Source organism: Anoplopoma fimbria, chromosome 11, assembly GCF_027596085.1.
Source record: "Anoplopoma fimbria isolate UVic2021 breed Golden Eagle Sablefish chromosome 11, Afim_UVic_2022, whole genome shotgun sequence".
Taxonomy (NCBI): Eukaryota; Metazoa; Chordata; class Actinopteri; order Perciformes; family Anoplopomatidae; genus Anoplopoma; species Anoplopoma fimbria.
In genome coordinates this window covers 22,403,118-22,416,072 of record NC_072459.1, presented here as the reverse complement: position 1 = coordinate 22,416,072, position 12,955 = coordinate 22,403,118, and the positions used below count along the sequence as shown (strand labels likewise).

Below are 12,955 nucleotides of genomic sequence, written 5' to 3'. Positions count from 1 at the left end.
GGCTCTAGGATCGCAATGTCGTTGGGTTGGTTCACAACTTGGGGCAAGGTTGAAATATTTCAACATCCTTGTGGATAGATTTGCACAAACTTTTGTACACACATTCATGGTGGACAGAGGATAAATCCAGCGCCACCACAAGATTCACATTTTTTATTTATTTGGGGTGAAATTTCGAGGGACCATTTGGATGGATTGCCATGAAATTGGGTCCAAACATCAATGCTCCCTTTCAGAATGAATTACAATGACATTCCCATAAGACCCAGCTGTTCTGAGGCTAATGATCAACTATTGCCATGCTAACATGCTAAACTATCATGTTAAAATGATTCCCCTAAACCAGGGGTGGGCAATTATTTTTCCCAGGGGGCCAAATGAGCAACTGAAAATATTTTGGAGGGCCGGGCCAAAATGCCGAACTCAATTATGCATAATATACATTTTATTTCTATATAAAAAGCAGTAAATGGCATTGTTTTGACCGCTGGTAAGAGTGTATGTTATTATTTGGCAATTAAAAGGTGAGGTTAGCTTTCAAAAATATAATTTATTCAAATAGAATTTCCAAAATGATAAACAAAATGTGAAACATTTGACTCATTTTCAGTCACATTAATAACAAAGGGCATTTTGAGTTTCATATACTATTGAAACAAGGATTTTCTTAGCTTTCTAAAGACATCACATCATCTTTGTGGCCAAAATAAACAAGACATGTCACTGAACTGTGTAACTGTAAAGAAAAGTGTCCCAGTTTTGTAGCCTTTTTGACTTTACATGCCTATATTAAACATTTAATGTTTTCAGAACTGTGCAAAAAATTAGCAGCTATCACTGCTAATGTTTAGGGCCTAAACATTAGCAGTGATAGCATTCTGATTGTGAGCATGCTGCTATTAGCATTTAGCTCATAAAGAACTGCTTTGCCTAATTCTAGCTCACAGCTGCTAGCATGTAGCCTCTTAGTTTAGTCTACTGAATAACAGATCAGGTTGGGCAGGACTTAAGATAAGATAAGATAAGATAAGATAATCCTTTATTAGTCCCGCAGACTTACAACAGCGTAGAGTAAAGTGCACACAAGAGACATAGTAGAAGAAGACAAGCTAAAAAATTAAAAATAAAATAAAACAAGTATTATAAATAAGCAATAAAAAAAAAACAGTAGAAAAAACAACAATAACTGAAATATTATATTTACAGACAGAAAAAAACAACTATTTCAACTATTTTAACTATTATTGCACAGTGTAATGTGTGATGTATTGCACAGGTTTTTATTGTCATGTTATTATTGTTAACAGCTAAATCATACATAATATGCTTGCCTATTTGTATAAAACCATGGAAGTTATATTGAAAAACTAATATATCATAAAGTCTTAATGCAAAAAAAAGTCCATGGGGGTGTGAACTCTTCTAGGTTGTGGGCTGGAGGGATGAGAGACCCGACCAGGACCTGCTGCGGCCCGCGGGCCCCGGGTTGAGACCCCTGCTACACCACCAGACACCACGACAGATGGAGCTGTGTTCCCTCCTCCCTGAAGGCAGTCGTGTCGAGTCCCGCATCACAGGCAGGAACGAGGAAGTGCGCTCATCCCAGACGCTGAACAAGACAGTGACATGTCAACTTCTGCTGCACACTCAGGTAGGATCACCGCAGTGTCTCATGAGGCTTAAGAGATGTTAAGAGATGGCTCCATGTTTTAGTGTTTAGAAGATAAGAGGAAAGACATGGCAGTTTAAAAGGGCGCTGTCACTAATACCATGACGTCATCTAACTCAGCTGACTTATCAAACAACTATTTCAATTCTTATGTCCTCCTAAAAGCATTGTCATACATTACATTACATTACATTACATTACAGTCATTTAGCAGACGCTTTTATCCAAAGCGACTTACAGGAAGTGTATTCAACATAGGTATTCAAGAGAACTACTAGTCACCAGAAGTCATAAGTGCATCTCCTTTCTTAAACAAGCATCTTAAAGCATAAACCAGAGCAAAAGTACAGTCAGTTAAAATGTTAAAATGTTAAGTACAATCATTTACTCCATATAAAAACTAAGTTGACATATATTTCAAAAGAAATGCATTAACTTTTAATGGAGTAAGTCAATAGTTGTAATCAAAGGTTTTATTCAAGTAAAAAGGTTTACATTACATTACATTACATTACAGTCATTTAGCAGACGCTTTTATCCAAAGCGACTTACAGGAAGTGTATTCAACATAGGTATTCAAGAGAACTACTAGTCACCAGAAGTCATAAGTGCATCTCCTTTCTTAAACAAGCATCTTAAAGCATAAACCAGAGCAAAAGTATAGTGCAGAGGCAAATTACTACGAAAACAATAATTGCAACAGACTAATACGAATATAATAAGTGCTACAAACTACTACGAATAGGATAAGTGCAAGATACGAATTCAATAAGTGCAGCAACTGATACGAATACAGTGAGTGCAACAACTAATACGAATGCAATAAGTGCTACGAGGAAGGCTCAGGGTAGTACTTCTTGAAGAGGTGAGTCACCAGAAGTCATAAGTGCATCTCCTTTCTTAAACAAGCATCTAAAAGCATAAACCAGAGCAAAAGTATAGTGCAGAGGCAAATTACTACGAAAACAATATTCATACAATGCTACCTGTACTTTTGAATAACTTGTGTAGTATCTAGACAAACACACATTCTGAAATATAAACAATGTTTTTTTGTGTTTTTTTTCTCCCCACTGCTGTGTCTCTCCACCCTTTCTGCCGGTGCTGAGCAGCAGAGCTGAGGCTGGTGGTGTTGGGCCGGACCGGGGCAGGAAAAAGGTCGGCCGTCAGCACCATCCTGGGCCTTCAGGAGTCTCAACAGGACGCAGATGCTGCCGTCATCCAGGAGTGCAGTAAACACAGAGGGGAGGCTGCAGGCAGACAGGTAGGAGTGAAAGACATCACACTGGAATGGAGAGAGTAAAGTATAACAGCCACATACTCAGTTAGGAGACATATTGTCATCATAGTGACACAGTTTGGATCTTTCTGGACCAATGACCCCCTACAGCAATCACATCTCTGATCATATGCATATATGAAAATAAAATTATAGAGCAGCTACTGTACCAGATATACAAATAAATGTCTGACGGAGTAGTGTGTGTGATATAAGATACACACACACACACACACACACACACACACACACACACACACACACACACACACACACACACACACACACACACACACACACACACACACACACTTTCTGTCCTGCTTTCCATAAACTCTTCATCCAATTTTGTTAAATACTTCTGTTAATTTACAGTAAATATAATCTATGTAAAGTCCTACTTGTCCAATGTTCAATTTTGTTACAGTAACATATCAATTTGCAGCATTAATGCACTTGAGTTTTACCTTTATTATATGCTTCTGCCACCTCTCGGTAGGTGGTGGTCGTCTCCAGTCCAGCCTGGTTTGGCACAGGCTGCGACCCAGAGGAGAGAAGAAGACACATATCCTCCTTTATCGCCTTGTCCAGCCCTGGACCACATGTCTTCCTGCTGTGTGTCCCTGTGAACCAGCCAGCCGACGGAGAGGCCAGTGCGCTGGACGTCCTGCAGAATTTATTGGGCCCTTCCGCAGTCAGCACAAACACCATCGTTCTCTTCACCCACACCGAGGAGCTGGAGGAGGAGGAGCAGCTGGAGGAATACCTTGCCACATGGCGCAAGGACCTCCAGGAGCTGGTGGAAAGATGCGGTGGCCGCTACCACACCTTGGAGACCCGCAGTGAAGAAGCAGAGGAGGGGAAAGCTGTGGAGGAGCTGCTGGAGAAGGTCGAGCAGGCAGTGAGAACAAGCGGGACGCAACACCACAGCTGTCCTCTGTACCAGGAGGCTGAGGAGAGAGTGAGAGCGAGGCAGGTAGAGATCGTGACACAGAGGAGAGGAGGGGACCAGGTGGCTCCCACAGACTCACAACCAGAGGAAAATATCACAGAAGAAGAAATGGAGGCGGTCCGGGAAGAGGCAGAGAGGAGCATAGGTGACTTGAATGTGGATGTAGATAGTATTTTCCCCTCTTCACTTCCCTCCCCTGCTCCCTCTTTCCTCTGGGGCTTGTGGGAGAAGCTGACAGGCTGGGTGAGCTGGCTGCCCAAGATGCTGAGAAGGGAGGCCCTGCTGGGAGCACTGGTCGGCCTGTTTGTGGGAGGGCCGTTTGGAGGTGTGATGGGGGCCACTGTAGGATCAGTGGCTACTGAGGTGGGGAGGAGAAAAACACAGAAAAATAAATGAGAGGTCATCTCACGTTAATGTGTCATGCATTAAGTTGCACCTTAAAGTCACTTCACTGTGTTCGGAGCACTATTGTATTACTGAACTTTTTGGTTGACCAGCTAGCACCTGTCAAATAATATTTATGCTTGACCACTGAGCAAACAGTACTTCTATTTTCTATTTCAGAAGGCATACACTTATCCTATCAAGCATACCGTATTATCTAATGGCTTTATAAAGGATTAATAAATCATGCTTCACAGATCAGTAATAACCAATTAATGAGAACAATGTTTGCCAGGTAAGAAACTTCCCTTTGGCTAGTGTTCATCTTCCTCTAGTATAAATTGCTTTGTCATTTTTAGTCAGCTTAGTTATTCATCTTGATGACTTAACTTACTCAGTTGTATATGTAAATGATAAATAAAGTTGTCTTCCGGGACAGTATTCCAATATGTCTGCAGATGTAAATGTTGTTAATCCTGTAATAATACAGTTTGCCACTTGGGGGCAGCAGAAACCAACTGTGAACTTAACTTTGATCTATTAGCACTTTCTAAGAATATATCACATCTGCAGTGGTGGGAGAAATACTGTTAAAAAAAAAAAAGACACCACTGTGTAAATACTTTGTTACAAGTAAAAGTCTTGCATTCAAAATGTTACTTTGGTAAAAGTACAAATGTTTTTGCATAACAATATGGCTATAGTCCCGAAAGTAAAAATACGTAATACTACTTAAGCAGAATTTCCCATTTCAGATAAAACATATTTTAATTCTTCCCCAGGACATCAAACAATTGATTTCCTGCCTTCTTTAGATTGTTTTATGCACCAGTTTGTTTATAAATGTCTTTATTTAGGTAAAGGAAAACTAAATTGAGGGGGTAGGTGACCATTCAAAATAGAATAGAATATAATGCAGTAAGGCTCTCAGGCATTCTGTATTGCTTTCAAATATTTATTTTCCTGTAGATCAACAGAACCATGCATCATTTATATTTAGCCTTGCCACGCCATCCCCTTTTTATAACTCCAGAATCACAAAGCAGGCTAATCACACAAAGGCAGGAGGTAAAAATATACAGGACACATAAGGTGAGTATATATATATATATATATAACATATAAGGTGAGTTTCAGGAAAACTCTAGAGGATGTATGCAGCACTACTCTGGGGGACAGCATTGAGGTCAGCGACCAAGATGGTGACAAGACCCCTCTGGAGACATGTGAAGAAGGTGGGTCTGGCATACTATACTTTGACTTTATGCAATTTATGGGATGATAGAGTGTGACTCTTATGAAGTTTTATAGCAGTCATTTTTATGGCATGCTATACTATTACTAGTATAAAAGTAGTCATGGTATACAGCAGGTCGAAAAAAATGTAATGAAAAAGTCAAAGCGTAGCATGTTGAAAAACAGTTACAGTATAGCAGTCGAAATATTTCATTAAAAAGTAATAGTGTAGCATGTTGAAAAAAGGCATTAAAAAGGCATAGTATAGCATTTCAAAAAAAGTCATAGTATCGCATGTAAAAAAGGTCATAGTATAGCATGTCGAAAAAAAACCATAGCATAAAATGTCAAAAAAAAAAAGTATAGAATGCCTCAAAAAGCCATGAAAAATTCATAGTATAGCATGTCGTTAAAAGAGTCATAGTAAAGTATGTTGAAAAAAGTCAAAGAAGATTGTGTTGAAAAAAAAGCTGTCTGTCTTGGCATAGAATGTTGAAAACAAGTCATAAAGTCATATAAAAAAAATAATTATACCATGTCCAAAAAAGTAATTGTATAAAATGTCGAAGAAATTCATGAAGTCATAGTATAGCATGTTGAAAAAAGACATTAAAGTAAAAGTATAGCATGTCAAAAAAAGTCATAAAATGTCATAGTATAGCATGTAGAAAAAAGTCATAGTTTAATATGTCTAAAAAATGCATGTCATAGTATAGCATGTCGAAAAAGTAACAGTATAGCATGTCCAAAAAAGTCATTGTATAAAATGTTGAAGAAATTCATAAATAGTCATAGTATAGCATGTCCAAAAAAAAGTCAGAATTGCATGTTGGATAAAGTCACGAGAAAGTCAGACTACAGCTGTCGCAAAAAGTCAGTTTAGTAAAATAAAGTCATCAGTATTAGAATGGGTTTATTGCCAAGACGGGTTGCAAATACAAGAACTAGCATAAAATGTCAAAAAAAAGTAAAAGTATAGAATGCCTCAAAAAGTCATAAAAAAAGTCATAGTATAGCATGTCAAAAACATTCATAGTGTAGGATGTTAAAAAAAGTCATGAAAAAAAATCATAGTAAAGCATGTTGACAAAAGTCAGAGCAGAGATATAAAAAAAAGTAATAAAAAAAGTCATAGTATAGCATGTCGTAAAAAGAGTCATAGAATAGTATGTCAAAAAAGTCATGAAAAAAAAAAAATTATAGTATAGCATGTTGAAAAAGTCATAGTTTAATATGTCAAAAAAATGCATGTCATGGTATAGCATGTCCAAAAAAGTCATTGTATAAAATGTCGAAGAAATTCATAAATAGTCCTAGTATAGCATGTTGAAAAAGTCATACAAAGTTAAGTATAGTCATAGTAGAGTAGTATAGCATGTCGAGAAGTCTTAGAATTGCATGTTTGATAAAGGCACGAGAAATTCAGACTACAGCCTGTCAAAAAAAGTCAGTTTAGTAAAATAAAGTCATCAGTATTAGAAAGGGTTTATTGCCAAGACGGGTTGCAAATACAAGAAATTTTGCTTCGTGATCTGTGAGTGACAATTAGTAGTAGTCAATAGTATGACATTATTTAAGAATTAAATATAAAGATTACAATAAAATATAATAAACAGAAACTGTTTTTGTGGCATGAGGCATTAGTCCTGATGGACCGCAGCCTCCATTCGGGGGGGAATGGACTTAATCTTTACAGGGACTACAATCTTTCTTTCCTGCTTTAAGGTCCTGAAGGCCTTTAAGTCGTGGAAGAACGGCAGATTACAGCCAACCACCTTTTCAGCAGATCGAATGATATGCTAACCAGATGGTGATGGAGGTGGAGAGGATGGACTCCATGATAGTGTAAAAGTACCATTATTGTCTTTGGCAGGTTGAACTTCTTCAGCTGCCTCAGGAAGTACATCCTTTGCTAAGCCTTCTTGGCGATGGAACTGATGTTCAGCTCCCACTTGAGGGTCCTGGGTTATGATGGAGGCCAGGAAGCAGATGGACTCCCCAGCGGTGTCCAGGGAAATCACACATGGTGATCGGGGCAAGTGGGTCTGGGTTCTACCAAAAATAAAACAATTATCTTAAATGTATTTAGAGCATGGAGCTCTAAGGGTTTTAGTCTGCACCAGGTGGGGGTAATCCGCAAACTACAGGAGCTTGACAAACTGACAGTACAGTAGGTAAAAAAAATAAAAAAATCATATTATAATGTGTGAAAAAAATAAAAAAAATTAAAAAAATCATACTAGAGTATAAAAAGGTTAATACAAGTTAATAGTATGGCATGAAAACAGTTGAGTATGTCAAAAAAAAGTGTAGGAGGATATACACTAACCCGATGGATATTTCACAACTGTGTAAAACAAAACATTGTCTCATGAGTGGATTATTAGTGGTCTATAAAGAAATGCTAAATTACTTATTAACCATTAAAATGTTATCAGTCACAACCCCTTTACAAGTCATTTTAGAGAATCAGTGAATGGGGAATCCCTGACCACCAACACCCCCATTTTCAACTGCTTTATCACAAAGCTGCAGATTCAACAAAAAGTAGCCTACATGTATAAGGTTAAAGTGGTCTATAAAGAAATGCTAAATTACTTATTAACCATTAAAATGTTATCAGTCACAACCCCTTTACAAGTCATTTTAGAGAATCGCACCGTATAAGGTTAAAGCCACTTTTGTAAAGAAGCAATACTAAGAGACATCCTCATGGTGGAGACATTGACCTTTATATTGGAGTAGTTTACATGTTTTAGATGAACCGAGAGATAATTATTTACTGTTTACACTAATAAAAGCTGCAAGTACATTCAACTGTCATGTCCTTTAGATCTTTTACTTAAGTTATTGGTTTTTAACACAGTTTGATCAAGTTTTTAAGATGTTTATCTAACTTCAAAAAGTGCAGCATTTAACAAAGGCAAGATTCAGGAGATGAGGACACTTATTTTCTAAGATGTATTTTAGTAAGCAGCATCAAATATGCTGCAGAATAAAGTGAGAGGATATATTTAACAAGAGTCCAGGATTCATGCTGCATGATCTCATGAGCACCAAAGAAGCCGTCTCTCCCAGACTCTCTCCTCCTTACACAATGGCAGGTTATGGCTTTGACATTGATGTAATTGATACCCTGCTAAAACCGTCAGTCATAACCCATCCTTACATCTCTCTCTCTCTCTCTCTCTCTCGTTTGCTCTCCCACTGCCTCTCTAAACTGCCGGCGGCTCTGCCTCAGGAACAGCTAGGCGTTTCCGAATGTGGGTGGTCCAGCCGGGGTGGGAGGGGGAGAGTGAGAGAGAGAGAATTAGCCCAGCTCTCATGTTTCCCCAAAAGGAGAGGGGAGGGAGGGTGAGATGCGAGAAAGAGAGAGTGAGTAGTGAGAAGCAGCGAATGCGAGGGAGAGAGAGCGAGAGTCAAAGGCAGAGAACAAGCTCTGGGTCTAGGCCTACATCTGTCTTCCAGATGTGGCCTCCACAGTTGTCTGAAACAGGGGGAAAAAGAGGGTTTTAAAAGTAAAGGAAAATTGGTGCTAAACAGTTTTTTATTGTTAGGGATTACACATACAGTATATACTACAGTACACAGTACCAGCTTAACAATCCAGCAGCCGGGATATACTGCTTTTTTCTCTTCATGAAACTGCAATGAAAAGCACACTAGCACCCTTGAAGTTAATGCGTATGAGCGAACACCTGTCCAAATATTATTCCGTCATCGTGGATACACACTGCGGATTAGACATAGAGAGCAATGATAGAGTTGGCACTGTGGAGAAAAATTAATGAGAATTTCTTGGAGGGGAATTTGTTTCTTCAGCAAGATATGGGACACAAAAGTATCAAAAATAGCACAAATGAAGGCCAGTTCAGTGTCAGAGCGTTGGCCAAACTCGGTTCTGGAAGATGAGACTTCATCAGGACAGAGAGAGGGAGAGAGAAAAAAAAGAAAGGAAAGGAGAGTTTGATTTGTGCCTGTATGTATAAGCAAAGCCAAAATCTGAACAAACATGTGAGGGAATCACCAGTGAGCCACCATTAACACACAGGCCGTAACTTCTGCTCCTCTCCCTCGGAGCAAAAATGTTGTTCTAAGGGGCCTTGTGGTCCCTCGGTGGATTTGGGGTTCAAGTCCGCAATATTTTTTTGTTATCATCGCCCTATGGGCTGGAAAAGACAGCAAAGCAAAGGAAAATAAACAAGATGACACACTTTTTCCTTAAGCGCTCAGGGCTGGTTTATACAGACATAACACTTTATCATTAAATGCTCCAAAATGTTTGACCTGAGAGTGATAATAACAGCATTAGTTTTTAACATATTTCTACTGACCTGGATTTTTTCTTCGGAGTCACAGATAACATTCAGTTTGTGGCATTTGAATATTCAAACTAATTGTGTAAATAAGCTGATTCATCTGAACACAATAATAAGTTGAATTAAAAAATGCAGAGTTGGTCTGGATGAGCTCAGAGAGTATTATCAGCTTACACCATGAATTACACAAAATACACAAAACACTTAAATAAAACTCCTGAGAAAAGAACTAAAACATTCAGTTTTTTTTAAATGATAAAAGCTCAATTATAACTTAAGTTACCTTTTAGTTTAATTTTTTTTATATTAAATAATAAAAAAATTAGATAATTGAACACCAAAATTATCTCTCATTTTTTAAAATAAAAAAATAACAATACAGCAGCAATACAGAAACACAGCAAGAATACACTTTATGCAAGATACAACCAGAAACAGCAAAACAATAAGAACCATGAGAGAAAAATAAAAACACAAATGCCACAAATCAAATGCGTAATTCTCAACTAGCTATTCAATTGGACTTTGTTAACGTTGTGACCTCAGGCAGCAATCTTTGTTTCCGACTCCAGACTGTTAGTGTGCCAGCGGGGCTGAGACAGTCCTACAGCCGCCTCTCTCCTCCTCTCTCTGGGTGTGCTCGCTGTGAGCCCTCTCATCTTTTTCCCATTAGAGCTGTTTTCATGTTCCTTCCTAGAGCGAGCGTGTGTGGCTGCAATTGTTTACGAAGCAATGCTTGCCCAATCCAACTGTGTGTGTGTGTGTGTGTGTCCGACGTGGATTTATGCAACAAATTGCCAAGAATAACCTTGAAAACTAAATATAATGGGATCATGTTTAATTGTATTTATCTATCGATTAAATAGAATTATTATAGTGTACAAGATGTCATTTAAAAATTGTCCAGAACCTTCTTTAACACTTGGAGAGGCAGAATATGAGATGCAAAATTTAAAGCAGTGGTTTCCAAGCTTATTTTTAGACATACCCATGAACACATTCATGTCAGATGAACCCAATCACCCCTTCAACCACTACACCAGTCATGTCCCAAATGTGTTCACAGGGACTGATTTGAAACTAAATGCTATTTATTGCAATAAACTATTTGAAAGGAAATATTGTTACAATATTTTTTTCATGTAATTGAACTGTCAGTGTTTAGGTTGGTTTGGTCAAGTTTGCATTATACTAGAAGTGGCAGAAGCATTCATCCATTACTTAGCTAGCTATTTAAACTGTGTATCCACTGGCTGTGGCTAATTGAATCACAGATGATTCTGAATGAAAATTCAGATACAGCTGACACAAAGCAGCTCACATCCATAATGTGAGCAGAACCTTTCTCCAGACTCCACCACACAGAACAAGGCGTCAGGACAAGACAGGAAAAAATACAACAGGAAAGAAGCCCCCAGACAACATGAATACAAAATCACACACAGCTGCTGAGGTTAGGGCTCAGACGGACACAAACACACACACACACACACACACACACACACACACACACACACACACACACACACACACACACACACACACACACACACACACACACACACACAGAGCCAGACGCATATGTACCAGCAGCTGAATCACTTTTTTGGAGATGGGAGAGGCTCGACTCAACTGGACCGGTCAGCATGAGAGTCACCTTTCACATCCCCTCACGCCGGGACGGCTGGACCTGAACCCCGTCCAGATGTGAGGGAGGAAGCTTTCTCATGGACAGAGACTGGAAGAGAAGAAGAAGAAGAAGAAGAAGAAGAAGAAGAAGAAGAAGAAGAAGAAGAAGAAGAAGAAGAAGAAGACTGAGGCTTGGATAATGTTGTGTGGTCTGGTTCAGGTTTGCACGCCCCGCCGTCATCCGTCTGTTTAAAGGGATTTCTAAATATGGTCGCCACATTTGTGTCTTTTATTTTCGCTCTTACAACCTTAACATACGTCCCGTCACATGGATACTGAAAAAAGGCTTTTGGGTTTTAACTGCTTCCCCATGGCGACATGTCAAAGTCAAATGACATTTAATGAGTTCCAGTGTGACTCGGTTCACTTGCCAAAGGGCCTGATAAACAGCGAGTAGGAGGGTAAGGTCGCGGACTCGTGTGTGTGCAACAGGCGAGTGTATTAGCCTACTGTGGGATGTTTCAAAGCAAGCAATTGGGATGGGTGGAGGGCGTGCGGATTGACGAGGACGGCAAATACATTAGGAAAGGAAAGAAGTGATCTTCTATGAAGCTTAAAGGACGCTGCAGGAAGCTAAATTTACAGGAGGAAGAGGAGTTTTTCACGGAGTTGTGGTGAGATAACGCGCCATGAGAGAGGAGGGTCTGTTCGTCTGACGGCTCTGAAGGAGTTAGCGGTCTCGCACCCCACCTCCTGCAACAGATGCGCTTTGAGGACTCTGGGGGGGGGCTTCACTCAGAACAGAAGACAACTCACTACTTGTGGAGCTGTGGTGCGAGTGTCGGATAGCCCCCTGAGCTCACCATAATTGATGAATAGTGTGGTCCACATTAAGTGACATGCGCCGTTGGTTGTAAGTGGGTGCGATGATTGGGGGGTCCTTTTGAAGCCGGGGGCCGCGGGCTGTGTTTGAACCGTCAACAGAGACCCCTTTTCTCTGTAAAGGACACCAGACTGTGGTTTGGTCGCAGGCTCGGAACAGGCCGAGCCCACACACACACACACACACACACACACACACACACACAAACAAATATGCACACAAGCACACATACCTTACCCGTCGGTAGTATTACAGGGTTTTGGGGGGAGGTGATTGTATTATTCCTGCTGTAACACTGACTTAATTCAAGGCAGATCTGACCCGAGCTCGTTCCTTGCCGCTCCTGCTCTATTGGATCAAGTCTTAATCCGGCCCTCACCACATGAATGGGAGACACAGAGAGGAGCTGCACTCACTCCTGCCACAGACATCAAATGTCACTCAGGTCCATATGCTGTCATGCAGCTTCTGATGGGTATCGCCGTGTCATATGAAAGCCGAGGGGGAGCTTAATGGAGGCCGGGAGAGAGACCGGAGCTGGAGACAGACAAGCGGGGAGATTGGAGCCACGTCTCGCAAAATACAGTAGGCGCCGTCAACCTGG

At 39.9% G+C, this 12,955-nt stretch overlaps 1 protein-coding gene across 1 annotated transcript; it reads left to right on the top strand.

Moving 5' to 3' along the window:
* The first annotated feature begins 1,566 nt into the window (after positions 1-1,566).
* Positions 1,567-4,731, top strand: si:dkeyp-69e1.8 (uncharacterized protein LOC100001340 homolog). The gene is made up of 3 exons (XM_054608106.1): positions 1,567-1,651; positions 2,782-2,933; positions 3,448-4,731. Exons 1-3 carry the CDS (start codon positions 1,627-1,629, stop codon positions 4,294-4,296), a joined length of 1,026 nt encoding a protein of 341 aa, XP_054464081.1. The 5' UTR covers positions 1,567-1,626; the 3' UTR covers positions 4,297-4,731.
* The last annotated feature ends 8,224 nt before the right edge of the window (positions 4,732-12,955 follow it).